Source organism: Monopterus albus, unplaced genomic scaffold, assembly GCF_001952655.1.
Source record: "Monopterus albus unplaced genomic scaffold, M_albus_1.0 scaffold18.1, whole genome shotgun sequence".
NCBI classification, from domain to species: domain Eukaryota; kingdom Metazoa; phylum Chordata; class Actinopteri; order Synbranchiformes; family Synbranchidae; genus Monopterus; species Monopterus albus.
This window is the reverse complement of record NW_018127898.1, coordinates 470,371-484,418: the sequence shown is the minus strand read 5'-3', so window position 1 is coordinate 484,418 and position 14,048 is coordinate 470,371. Positions and strand designations below refer to the sequence as shown.

General features: G+C 43.2%; 3 protein-coding genes across 3 annotated transcripts in view; 2 read left to right on the top strand and 1 right to left on the bottom strand.

The window, feature by feature from the left end:
• LOC109956045 (class E basic helix-loop-helix protein 40-like) overlaps positions 1 to 1,931 on the top strand; it is a 2,862-nt gene extending 931 nt beyond the window's left edge. Inside the window, exons 3-5 of the mRNA XM_020592838.1 lie at positions 73 to 180; positions 495 to 618; positions 793 to 1,931. Of these exons, the coding sequence (XP_020448494.1) occupies positions 73 to 180; positions 495 to 618; positions 793 to 1,712 (1,152 nt within the window). The 3' untranslated portion in view covers positions 1,713 to 1,931. The remainder of the gene's footprint in view (positions 1 to 72; positions 181 to 494; positions 619 to 792) is intronic.
• Positions 1,932 to 3,806: 1,875 nt separating this feature from the next.
• ttll3 (tubulin tyrosine ligase-like family, member 3) lies at positions 3,807 to 10,364 on the bottom strand. The gene is given in 12 exon segments (XM_020593187.1): positions 3,807 to 4,496; positions 4,605 to 4,856; positions 4,859 to 5,042; positions 5,200 to 5,443; positions 5,742 to 5,890; positions 6,910 to 7,084; positions 7,193 to 7,309; positions 8,035 to 8,149; positions 8,254 to 8,382; positions 9,075 to 9,290; positions 9,400 to 9,512; positions 9,585 to 10,364. Coding segments are annotated over 12 exon segments (2,400 nt in total). The 5' UTR covers positions 9,601 to 10,364.
• Positions 10,365 to 10,425: 61 nt separating this feature from the next.
• The window catches only part of slc4a8 (solute carrier family 4 member 8), a 32,269-nt gene continuing 28,646 nt past the window's right edge, over positions 10,426 to 14,048 (top strand). The window contains 1 exon segment of the mRNA XM_020592783.1: positions 10,426 to 11,967. Within this exon segment, the coding sequence (XP_020448439.1) occupies positions 11,929 to 11,967 (39 nt within the window). The 5' untranslated portion in view covers positions 10,426 to 11,928.

The window sequence follows — 14,048 nt, the reverse complement described above, 5'->3', positions numbered from 1 at the left end:
TGTCGTCTCATGATCATATCGTGCGCTGTCTGTTCAGCAGAATTACCCCAACAGCTCTGTTTATTCTTGCAGGACACGTACAAGCTGCCCCACAGACTTATTGAGAAGAAAAGGCGTGACCGGATAAACGAGTGCATCGCTCAGCTGAAAGATTTATTACCAGAGCACCTGAAACTCACGGTACAGTGGCTTACTGTTGATGGACAATGGGACTCAGTGTGTTGAGTGACATGCACCATCGAGTGGTTGTTTTGTGGCATTACATTCTCTGTGCTGAGTGCGTCAGCGGTCAGTGAGTGACGGCTCATACTAAATGATGCCTTCTGTCATGGTTGTTTAAGATGGAGAATTTAAACATTCTGTTCTGAAAAGAAATTGAATTTAAGATACCATAGTGGATATTATTTATGAAATTGATTACCAATCACACTAGTATAGCTTAGTCACTATGTGTTATATAAGGAGGATGTGCTGACTGTGCCTGTCTCCTCCAGACTTTGGGCCATCTGGAGAAGGCTGTGGTTTTAGAGCTTACACTCAAGCATGTGAAAGCCCTCACCTCTCTGCTGGAGCAGCAGCAGCAAAAGATCCTGGCTTTGCAGAATGGCATGCAAATTGGTAAGCTACAGATCATTCACAAATATACATATATAACAAGATGAACACACTGACAAGATTGTGCAGAGTTGCAAGCAAAGAAGTGATTTCTAATATAGCTGAAGTTAATCAAATCCTCGCATCTGTGTCAGATAGCCCCATTTCTTACTTTGTGCTTTCTCGCTGTGTTTACAGAGCAGTCTCCTGTCAGCCAGGAGAAGTCAGAGGAGATGTTCTACTCTGGCTTCCACATGTGTGCAAAGGAGGTTCTTCAGTATTTAACCAACTGTGAGACTGATGGAGACTTCACGCCATCCCATGTCATCAACCACATTCAGAAATTAGCAGCAGAGGTGCTACAAAGTCCGATCCGACCCCGCACCCCTCTCAGCCCCCGACCTGAAGAAATCCCTGCCTACGTCCAGCACCAGCCTCACAAGGAGATGCCCACCAGCTTTCCCCCTAAACCCAGCGAGGGCTATGGGAGGAACTGCGTGCCTGTTATCCAGCGGGTGTATGCTCCTCTGAGTGGTGAGCAGAGCGGCAGTGATACAGATACAGACAGCGGCTATGGAGGAGAGCTGGAGAAGAATGAATCTGGGGCACCACAGGGACGTCCAGATTACTATGCTCAGGAGAGCCAGCTGAAACGAGCGCTGTGTGAGAGGCAGAGCTCCGGCATCAAGCAGGAGGATGACGAGCCACGGCACAAACGACCCCGCGTGGAGTCATCTGAGGACGAGCTGCTGTCAGGTGGAGAGTTGTCATCTTCACCGTCCTCTAGCGGCTACGGTAGTTACATGAGTGTATCCCCCACCCATCCACCTCCTCCACATCCCCTCTGCATGCCTTTCTACCTCATCCCACCCTCTGCTGCAGCCTACCTGCCAATGCTGGAAAAATGCTGGTACCCCGGGGCTGTTCCCATGCTCTGCCCTGGCATGGGAGGCTCCACACCCGCCATGCCCAACGAAAGACCGCCTGCACCTCAGCTAGTGTTGTCTCCCAAGGGAGGCTCTCCAGCTCCAGCCATATCTCAGACCCCAATGGACTCCCCTGCCCTCCTTCAGGCACTCAAGCAGGTACCACCCCTTAACCTGGAAACCAAAGACTGAAGGATCAGACAAAAGGTGAAGATAATCCTCTTCAAGTACCTAAGACCAGAGTAGCCGGAGGGAGAAGATGACTGAGCCATTCCATGATCCATCCTCATTCCTCTCCTCTGTTCCTCAGCCTGGTGGTCAAACAGCAAATGTGAGGACTTACAGAAAAGATCAAGGAGAGGTGGGTGGGGGATGCAGAGCTCTGGTTGAATGTTTAATACTCAGTACAATAGCTCTGGTTGAATGTTTAATACTCAGTGCAAATGTATCAAATAAACTGAACCTGCCCTGCACACACAGCGCTTGGCTGAATGTAACGAAAGATGCAGCTGTTGAAGAATAATCGCCAATGATGCTGACGCATCTAACCTGTAGCTGTCGCGACAGAGACACGACATCTTTGTACTCTCAAAATTGTTGTACCAAATGTTAGCTCTAATGTTTCACCCAAAGTTTGTCGCTGCAATAACCATTGCAAATGCCCCTTAAACTAGGCACTATGTTGACTGCCATAATAAAACACAAGGGTTACCTCTAGTGTATACAGATGAGAATAAAGGTACACCCAATGCGTGGATGAAGGAACAGGCCACCACTTGACCACACTGAATGAGAAATATTTTTCAGCGATAGTTGAGATGGATTTTCTGTAATTATTGTTCATAGATGTCTTGTATATTTCTATTTTTGATACCTGTTCCTGCACTCTGGTCGGCTGGAGATAGAAGGGCAGAGTGCACAATTGTACGTCGTATATTTGGAAACTGTGTACATACTATAGCACTGTGCTGGGCCTGGTCTGCATACTCTACATCTGTTTCTGCTCAAGTCAAACCTGGTGTTTGTTCTTGCTGTTGCCTTTTACTTGTGAAAAACTGATAAATCTCAGACGTTTATTCTCTGTCCTGCGAGTGAATACTGGAGACAAAGGAGTGAGGAGGAGAGAAGTGAATGTAAACATTTTCCCAGAAGACTAGTTTTCTATAGAAAGAGGTACTTGAGATTTTATATTTTGGGACCTACATGAAAGATGTTTGATGTACATATTTTGTTGATGTACGTTATATAAATGTATTAATAAAGTATTTTTTTCCTGTGGAAATTTGCTTTGAGTGTATGTGGGTGAAAGAGAAGGAGAGCGTGTTACAAAACATCTAGTAATGAAATGTAATCGGCTCGGATTCTGTTCTTTTACAACTTTTGTGTCACAGGGAGCGCTTATGTAGTGGCAGATCTGTAGCTTGACTCTCCTGCTGCTGAACTGTCTGTGCGCACTAAAATGCATGTGAACGTAAACACTCTCAGTTCATTTCCTCAGGCAACAGTCAGGATCCATCTGCTGCTCTTCAACAACCTGGCAGGGAAACATTCCCGTGTTTCTTATGGACTGACTGATTCAATAGTAAATTATATTATTGCATAATTGTGACATCTCTCTACACGTATACTCCCAACACTAGACTGTGCATAAATCACAACAAATGCTACTACAGCGCTCAGCATCACTAACTCTTGAGTCATATGTTGTTTCCTCTATCATTTCTGACCATTAGGAGTGTTGTGTTTTCTCTGTTTTAGGTCCAACACCTTAAAATACATTCTATTTTTTTTATATTTTTGAACAGTAAATTAAATTTACTGTGCAAACTGTGGCAATTAAATGTGTACTGGTGTCTATGTACATCATTCAGGAAAGGTCTGTTGATGAAACTCTGCTTCATTCGGCTCTGTTGCACTTTGACATCATATTTATAAAAAGACTGAAATAAATAATCAAACAGATGTTGCTCAAGATGTAGTAGAAGGGCTTTTCCTGCTCCCAACAAGGCTTTGGAAAACAGTAAACTATCTGTAAGATTATTGAATCTTTATTACCACCTGCTGGCGACTTGGAACAGCTACATCCTGTCAGCAACATCAGTTTAAAGGCAATTATTTGTCCTCAAAAATGGAAACTAGTTAATATTTCACCATGTGATTTTCTGTCCAGTCTGCTTTGAATATCTACTACACAATTTGTTTGAGTTGTTTTGGTTTGCTTTAATGCAAATTAGCTTCAGAACAACATTCATGGTATGTGTGCACTTGGCTCCGATGAATGAAATACTATAAATTAATAATGTTGTTGCTGATAAAACCTCCTCTGCACTTCCTACTGCTTTGCTTCCTAATTTTAGTGTCCATGCTAGGGAGGAGACCCTGGAGTGAAGGAAAGACCCATGTTGAGGCCCTGTGTTGTGGCTCAAAGGTTGTGGGATGAAGGAAGGATCTGGAGATATGTGATCCATGGCCTGGACTGGGCTGAGTTTTACAATCTGACATGCTGTTAGGGGGGCTGAGGGAAAAGGAGAGACTCTGTGGATACAGAATTGCAACACTGGCACCAAGACTCAAACTCAAACCTTGCACTTTCCTCTGAGGTTCAATGTGTCTCACCAAAGGCTGTTCAGACACTTGACTGCAGCAGGTCCTGTGAATACAGGAAGCATTCTGAACCTCTGTTCTCCCTTCATGTTCCCTATTTGGAGATTTTGATGTCAGCTGTCTTGTTTTCTTTCCAGCAGCTTGGTTCTCTTTGCCTGAATGACAAAGACCAGCAATCACACTGAGCTTCTGATTTGATAGTTTATGTGTTGTGTTAGCAACCTCTGGAGATGACTGGTCTGAGGGAAACTGGATAGTAAGTGGTGTGTTTGAAATAGCTGTTTCCCTATGAAGCAGAGGTCTCAGTTGACTTATGGGGGCTCCTTCCACCAGCAGGTTCACTCCCAGATACTGAGGAACTTCAACTGCAGCCTGACAGGGTGACAAAGTAAATAACATATAAATGTATTTGGTGTAGCATCTATTGTTCAGTGATGGTCCCTGAAAATAAACATCTATTGCCTCATGAGATATTCCCACCTGTCTGTAGATTAGCTGGAAGCTTCCTGTGTAAGCACTAGGGTCAGTCCGCCAGTCCAGCACAACCCTCAGTGTGTCCAGCTGCACAGCAGGGCAGAGGCGGGCGGTCACAGTCGTGGAAGAGGCCATAGTCGGACTGGCATTGACCTCCAGGAGACAAGGCCTCAGATCTCTGCCCAACATAAAGTCGGCTCCGTAGAGCTCAAAGCTTGCCTTGTGGGGCTCAACTAGGTCCTGGGCTGTCTGTGTAGTGCATGAACCACTGCTTGCTGCATGCCTTGGACCACAACTGACTCCCATTTTGCTTCACAGCCCTGCCGCTGCAGGAAAGCCCTAAACTCAGAGCAGGACCACATATTGTCCTCAGGTACACCTGGATGGCGATCCTGAGATGGCTGGAAGTGCTTCTGGATGGAGTTGTTGCACAGGTGGACTGCACTGAGAGAAACAATTAAAAAGGTAATGAAAGCAAGTGTAAAATATCCTTTGAATAAAATAAGGTTCATTTAGTTTGACTTACAGTGCTAAATCAATGCTTCCATAAATTCCTACATTATAGTAAAAGTTTGATCCTGTTTGTTTGAGCCATTCTGACCTGTCCAGAATTTTTGTTGAGTAGGGCTGAGTGGAGAACCACAGGTAGCACTGTCTGTAGAACCACACAGTCAGAGGGTTCCAGTCGGTGACGAGGAACCACTGGCGGAGGTCAAACTTGGTGCCGTGGACCAAAAGAGAACACTCCAGGTATTTCTGAACCACCCACTTACTCTCTTTAGCCAGGGGTCTGTCAGCATCCACAAGTGCCAAAATCTTTTCCAAGTGGTTCATACAAACAATGCCTGCATGGTGGTGGTTGGTGTGACATGGAAACACAAAAACAAAACCGCATTATCAGGAGCAAACAATATCAGTGGGCAACAACAAGAGAACACAGAGTATCAGATGGACCTTCCAATCAAAGTACCAGTAGGCTAAAATCAACATCTAATGTTGATGTTAGCACCATGTTAGAACAAAACAGTAACAGCATTTTTTTTTCATGTTTCAGTACCGTGCAGCTTGAATAAAGAGGAAATAAAACATTAATATATATAACAGTACCAGGTGATTGTTGTGTGGTTGAGAAAAAGGCCTCACCTTGTCCTCTTGACTTGGCACCTGGTTTAATGATCCAGATGTTATTTAGTCCATCTGTATCCAGCTGCGGGCTAACCTCCTGCAGCCTGGTTTACATAGCTTGGCAGCGCTCCACAAATACACTGCTACCCCTGATCAATGCACCCTCACTACATACAAACATTTTATTAGAGTGACAGGTTGAGTTCACTAATTTACAGATGCATCAAATCATATTGTTGTGCTTTACTCCAGACAATAATTATGCTGGTTATCAGATATTATAATGTTACTTGATTTGGACAGTTTTGATACCTCTCTACCTTTGCTGCATCTTTACAGAAAATAACTGTGTCCCAGTTGTAGACATTACAGTAATTATGGGAGTACAATAATGTGTTTCCCCACCAGGAAAATATTGAGTTAAATGTTTTAGGAATATCAGCTAATGAATGTTAAAATAAATTAATTTCTAAGTGTGGTGTTAATGGAAAAGTGATGAAATGAAAAGGAAAGACATCCCCCTGGTTTTAAGTGGAGAGTTGTTGTGAAGCTGCAGCTCAGTGATGCCTGTTTCCATATGGCACTGCAGGCTGCATCGATTTCTTGTATACCAACTGCCAACATACTGTACTATAAATATTAGCATGCAGTGTCATGTATACAGTATATTATGTGTTAATATACACTCAGTTGGCAGTTTATTACAAAACTAATTCAGCCTAATGCAGCAGTCCTGCAATAAATCCTCCCTTCAGGTCTGTGATAATGTTTCATTTTAGAGATGTTGGTTCAACTGTATTGTCATTTTGCAAAGTGTACCGTAGTTTGTGGTGTTGTTGAGTTACAGTGTACTGCATCAAACCAACAAGTGTTTCTATTATGTTGTCCACCCCATGCATATCATTGAGGCTAGGCTAAATTGCAGAAACAATTCTTTGTATAGTGCAGTACAGTTCAACAAACTACATCCTCCTACATCCTACATAAACTGAACATTATCACCATCATGGAGAATTTATTGCAGGACAGTTGGATTAGACTGCAGTAGTTTTAGCAGGATGTACCAAATAAACTGGCAACGGTATTGTAAACAACCTTATGGAACTAAATTTTACTGTTTTTAATCAATGACCTATATTAAGATGGGCTGAGTGCACTGTCAGTGCTGATCCTGGACCATACTCACTGCACAACCATGTAGTACTCTTGCAGAAACTCTGCCCACTGCTGTTCCGCCACTGAGGGGACTGTTTCCACATCAATGTCACCATGCTCTAAAACACTGAGAAACTCTTGACACACGCGTAAAGCTGTGGTGATCATTTCTGGACCAACGAACCAATGGCCTACATTATTCGTCTCTGTGGAGAGACACAATTGTAACAGTAGAATTTGTTACATACCTCTTGTCCTGCACCTCATATCCTCACATAGCATGCATTTTTACTTATTTTTTCAGCGTATTTTACCATCAGAGATGCAGTTTTTTCCTTTTTTTCTCTCAGCCTCTGCTCCCTCTCTCTGCTGTCGACTCATCTCCACCACATGTTGCAGCAGGCTGGTGCAAGCTGTCCTCCTGAAGTCCTCTTCATTTAGGCAAAACAAGCGGGCAAGAGCACAGCAGACAGAAAAGGCAAGTGAGTTTCTTCATGTTACATTTTGCAAGTTTCCTCCACTCTTCAAGACAAGTGAAATGGTTATCAGCAACTGCACCAACTTCCCTTTTTTGTCGTCTGCTGGGATTCTACCGTCTTTCTGCAATTAACCCCCAGCATATTCAGAGAGACAGATGGCACTCCTGGAGTTACAATCTCAGGGGAAGTGAGTAAGGGGGCCTTCTCTAAAAACTGTCTGAGCTTCGGGCATTGAAAGGTCAGGATGTGTTCTCAGAATTTCACAGATTAAAATCTGCCTGGCGACAAGATCACCAAATGAGGGGTCAGAACGAGGTTAACTAACCAACCAAGGAGCGAGGATGAAGGACAACGCGGAGGACGTCAGATCTACCATCATTTGCATATTTGAAAAACTGTATAATTGGACTGGGTTCAGGAGTATAGGCGTTCCCTTGCTCTGAAGGCAAGCCGAACGGTTCTGCTGTTTAGAATCAGGGCCTCAGATAGAAACGGAACCCAGAGCTCTGTAATTGCTTTTCTTAAATATTGATTGTAATAAATATCTCAAAAGACAGATTAGTCTTTGAGCATTCTTCATAAAAGAACACGCAGAACTGCTTCAGTCCAACAATTTAAACCTTGCACCTTTGATACTGCTTTTTGGCAGTGAGTACTAATGGAGCTATAGAGCAGACCTATGAATGCGTGCTTCTCATCCTCTGCCCCAAGCCTGTAGCATCTTGGGAAAAAGGTATCAGGATCTGTTGTATCAAACCACTGAAGGTTGCGCAGGTTCACACAGAGCCCCACCTGGAAGAAATGGAGACACAGGAGGAGACAAGGAGTCTTGGTGGACCTATGGCCAAATGTGAGCAACTTGCATTGTTGCCAATCAATAGCAGCTCTTTAGAGACCTTGGTGGTAAATGTTCCAGCATTCGCATAGTGATTGGTCATTTGGTCATTCTGTAGGGAGCGACAGTCTATGGAATCCCGTCGTGTTGTCCAGTAGAAATATATAGTTTCATTTCAAACCAGGCGATACTTGAAAAAATTAAGGCAAAGTTAAATTAGCAAAGCTGACCAAGCCTGAAGGTGCAGCACTATGGAAGTGCACACATTCAGTTGCTTCCAGATTCTACAAGATTTCAATGATGAGTTAGTTGGCTCACTTGAATGTGATCTTACCATGAGGTCATACATCCCATCAAGGTTCTCCTCTTTCTTGCCCTCATCCATTCTCTCTGTAGACAGATAAATAAAGTGTGTGTGTGTGTGTGTGTGTGTGTACGCACAGGTTTAAAATGTGTACCGTGGTACATTAAAAGAGTAGGGGTCTGTGTTATAGGTTGGTGCCTGTAATGTGGTACACAATGTATCATTTATCAGGGATAGGGTTATTCATCTGTCCATCTAAAGTAGTGCTCTGATTACATACCACATACATTGACCTCCCTACAATTTTAGCTCTGGAAATTACGGGTAAACATCACTGACCTCTCTTGTAGACAAACTTTAAATCATGAAGAACTAGCAGACAAATATGTATGACTGAAAACAAGTTTATTGTAAAATTATATGAAACATATTTTTATGATTAAAGTAGTAGTTTGTTAGTGATCCTGTATGTGAGGTCACCCATCATCGTCTCAGTATTTTAGTCATTTAAATAATCTTTTCTCCTACAGCTTTATTCCAGCATGCTACTGCAGTGAACACTGGATTTAGTTTTCTCAAAATAAATGTACGATTGAATTCTTAGGACTTTGCTTTTCCAAATTCTTTGTCTCACCAAAAACATCAGCGCTGACATCACCATCCTCCTCATCATCACCATGGCAATGAGGTGGTCTCTGGACCGGATGGGGCAATCGACGTTCCACCCACCCTCTGGCCCACAAGGCAGCACGGATCACAGGGTAGGGTCCCTGCACTGAAAACACTTTCTTCAACTGATAGAGAATGGCAAAGGAGATTTAGAAGACTTTTAGGTTTATTCCCAGGAGGACAGGGGATACTATGGAGGCGATGCCGTGAAATCTGGTTTGTGCATGTGATCACCTTGACTGCTTTCTGCACCAGCGCTCGGGCTGTTTTCAGCCTGTCTGGCTTGATTGTTGGCAGGCTGGGCACAGTGCGACGTACCCTCCCTTCCACTGGAGCCACTTGTAACACTGAGGCAAATTACGTCAAATTTCAGTATAGATTAACTGAGTGCGCAGATGCATGTGCGTGTATTTACTTACCTGGCATTTGTTGCATGTTACTTTTAGGTTCTCTTGTTTACCGAGCAACGTTCAGCTGGACTGTTTTCAGATCTTCACGTTGTAGAATATACTATTATAAAAGGTTTATTAAAATGAATCATAAGATCATATTCAGACCGATAAATGCACGCAGAATCTACAGATGTCTTCATCCAATTTCTAAATAAACCATTTAACTATAGACGAACTATAAAGTAGAACTGGTTCTCTCGGCAGCCCAGAAACAAAGAGAAAGCCATAAATAGGATGGCACCTCGCTACTTTGTCTCTGTAGCATCTGAGGAAGCATGTAAATCGGGTCAAACAGGCATCTAAATCTGTACAGAGCGGAGTGAGTCATTGCTTCTCACTGACATCCATGCGCAAAAAGGCGCACGCCGTCACACACAGACATGGTACATGGTCTATGCATGGGCAAAGCTGACAAGTGTATACTTAGAAACCGACCTAGAGTATATCCGAGATAACACCAACTATGGAGTTCAACTTACACTCTCTGACACCTGTGACAGCTGTTTAAAACGGCTGTTAAAACGCATCTCAAACTGAAACAGGTGACGTTTAACAGAGCGTCACCTAGAGCGTCAGGTATTAATATAATAACAAATGCTGTCACTTCCCCGATGACCTGACCACTCAGACACACTCCGTCCTGTTTCCTTTATGCAGTTTCCATATCAACCGTGCATGCTCCCACATAATGTTTACAGCTGCCATAACAACCGCACCCAGGAGAAACAGGACGCCGTGCAGGTGGATGACAAATCTACCACCGTGCGTTGAGGAAAGTGGATCTGACGCTATCAGTAGCGATGTAAGTTATGTCACAAGAACCATTAAACTGCCTGCGACACAATGACACGCCGTTTGTGTAGACCAATCGTACTGCAATCTGAGCTCAGTACTCTGTAGGCTAGAGAACAGGTGGTTGATGAGGGTCAACCTGCTGAGCTAAATCCAATAAAGTGACAATGTCGCAGCTGGACAGTCTCATGTAATCCCAACGCTTTCACAATGTGGAACAAAACACTGCTTGTGATTTGTTGGTTATCTTACTATTGTTTTACTTTCTTATAAATGTAGGAGACCATCTGCAGTGGTTAAAAATGCTGAGTGCCAATTCTGCATCTTAAATAAGGAACATGCGCTAATTGGCCACTCTGTTGGAAAGGCGCACACGCCATTTTAACATATACCTCTGCGCAATTCTTTTGCCCCCCACAAGGTGGCATCCAGGGCTTTAATATGTTCTAACGTTGTACAGGATCAATCAGATTCATAATGTCACTGCCCTCATTTCCTCTTCCTTCTTCCTCCTCTTTTATGTGCTCACTATTCAGTTTTACCTTCATGTTTAGCTACTTAAGACTTTATGTAGCCATCTCATGTCTTGTTTGATCATTTATGGGGTATGATGTTTCCATTTTGTTCTGCTTTATGCACATATCACTACAGTAAATGTCAAAGGGACATTCAGCGCTTTTTACTGCTTTTCATATGACATTGATGCGCTGTTAGCCTATACCCCAAGCACTATATTAAGACTTAAATTCTAACTATTTGGTAAGTAGGTACGTTCTGTTTCAGCTCCAGTGTTGGGCTATTTATAACCCATTAATGAATCAATGGTAATAATGCTATGGTTTATATGTAAGAGCTAATTTAACCATATTTAGCAGGTTATACTTTAGTGCAAGCATTTTTATTCATGAAAATTTTTATTTGTAATTCAACATTTTTCAATGAAGGCACTGTACAGTGAATGATCTAGTTTTTCTGACAATGGAGTTTAGAGGAAAACAAGTTTTATTTGGATTATGACATTTTTCCATATATATTCTGGTATTTATTTAATTGTACCGGCTTGATGCAGGGTGTAATTGCGTTGCATTTCAGTAATCTTAATGTAAAAGCGCGAAGTGTCTGTAAGTTTATAGGCTATAATTCACGGCTGTCTTGTGTTGGGTAGCAGCAGTGCGTCGCAGCCCGTCGTGCACCTCTGCGCTCTAATTGGCTGAGGCTGCAGTGATGCTCTCTGCATCCTGCTTCTACAGACAGGACAGCAGGGACGGGAGCTGGAAGCGCGGCCGAGAAATCGTCATAAAACACAGCACAGTAGTATCCTTTTCATCGTTTGTTTTAATCTGGAAGAGATGTTTGCCTCAAAATGTCTCCAGTCACAGAAGTAGCGGCTGTTACCAAGTCGTAAGTGCTTCTTCAAACCGTCCTCACACAGCATAGCGAGGCATAAGCCCCGCTGCGAAAGTCTCACCTTTACACTCCGTGAACACCGAGGAGCAGATTGTCTCCAAGGCCACCGAGCATGCCCGTCAACGACCCCGAGATCGTACTGAGCTACCAGGTAAAGTGCCCTTTAAATGTCTAGTGCATGGCGCCTGGCTTTGGCACTGTGGGGTGGCACAGAACAGGATATAGCCTACACAAGCTCCAACAACTGTGATCCCGCAGTTTGAAATTCTCTGCTAATAGAAACTACTTAATGACAGAAACGACCACGTGTTTCTTGGATACTGGTGGATTTCTCCATGCACATCCTGGTTTGCTGCACTTTTTTGCACATCAAAGAAACTCAGTAAATGTTATGAGAGGACAATAAGTTTTGTTAGGTTTCCTACCCTAGAGTGTTATTGCTATTGTTGTGAGGTGCCAACACCTGCAGCTGGCTAATTCTGGTGAGTTTAGCACATTGAAAATGCACTGAGAACTCAAATTTTCTTCTGTTCCTCGAACATGATTGTAAGATTGCAGTAATTAGATATTGACACATTTTAAACACACTGCTTGTCCTGAAGTGAACTGTCTGTCAGGGAAGAGAGGAGTGGGACAGACTGGTGGAAATAATGTTGCTTGACTTTTGCTCAAACAGGCGTCATGTTATACATTTTCATCTGACCTTGGTGCCATCCCACTAAACACCATACAGTACTGAGCATCTGTTTCTATACTTGTTGATTATTCGCCAATCCTGGCTGCAAGGGGAGAACAGCTTGTAATGAAGTGAGATTTGAAATGTCTTGAACCTTAATGTCATGTTGATGTGTGAGCCATTATCAGGGCCCCAGTCAGCTGATAACAGGTGGAGGAAGAGAAGATAAAGGTAAACAAAGAACCAGTAAGCACAAATAGACCATTAAGCTCACCAGCATTCTGGGATGTTTATTTAAGGTGACATGCTGTAACTTGATTATAACTACCATGGCATGCCACATGCCACTTACTGCAAAAAACCATCCCGTAATGGCAAATGGACTGCACTTACTTTGCTATTGTAGCACTCAAAATGCTTTACAATATTTGCCTCTCATTCACCCACACAAACGCACGCACACACCAGTGGCAGAAGAGTCGCCCAACTTCGACATGTGGAATGGAGAGCCAGGGGATTTAACTGCCAGCCCTGCGATGAGGGGAAGACCTGCTTTACTTCCTGAGCCCCAGTCATCCCATATCTTACAACATCCTGTCTGTGAGCAGGAGACAGCTGGAGAAGGACCAGAGGTGAGCTGGGAAGTCTCTGATATGATCAGCCAGCTTTCAGACACAGTGGGGCCACTGCCAGGGAACCTCACTCTTCAAACATTAGGGTCACGCCAGCTCAAGTGTCTCTCTCCTCCGTACCTGTAGAGGTCTAGCCAGTCACCAGTATCTTTTCCAGTCTTCCCACCATGGACAGATTATGACTGGACAGTGGGCTCCCAGGCGCAGATATGTAAAAGGCCGTCACTTCTCATCGGTGTGTGAATGTTGTGTGTGAATGGGTGAATGGTGTATGATCTCCTGTAAAGTGCTTTGGCCAGTGCAACACACTGTGAGAAAGCGCTATATAAAATACAGTCCATTTACCATTTACCATTTCTCCTACACTTATAGGAGCAAGAATCACAGAGTGAGCCCCTGATTCCTTGGGCTCCTGGGCCTGTGCTCCGTAGGCCTGTTCATTTCATCCATCCACACTTTCCACATGAAACTCGCTGATATGATTGTCAAAGCCCCATCGAGGCATTGAAATACTGGCAGAAGTTTTCAGTTTCTTTGCTTGAGTAAAAACAACTAAATTATGAATGTCATTCAGTCAGTTTGTTTATCTCTCAGTAGTTCCCTGCACCATTATTGTTGTTGGTGATCCAAGTGGCTGTAGGTTGTAGGACGTAGAGGCAAATATTGTACTTCCGCCTCTGCTACATTTACTTTGTAACTTTAGTTACTAGTTACCTTTCATAACCAGATTAATACAAAAAATACAGTAAAAGACCTCATTGATCTGTGGTAGAAAATTCACAAGCTACCCAGCAGATATTTAAATTAAATGCATATAAGCTCATTAAAACCAGCTTCAACATTAAATGTTATGTACGCAATAATGCATCAGTAACTATAATACAATACTATGATATACAGGAATGTGAAATGTGCCATTCTGCA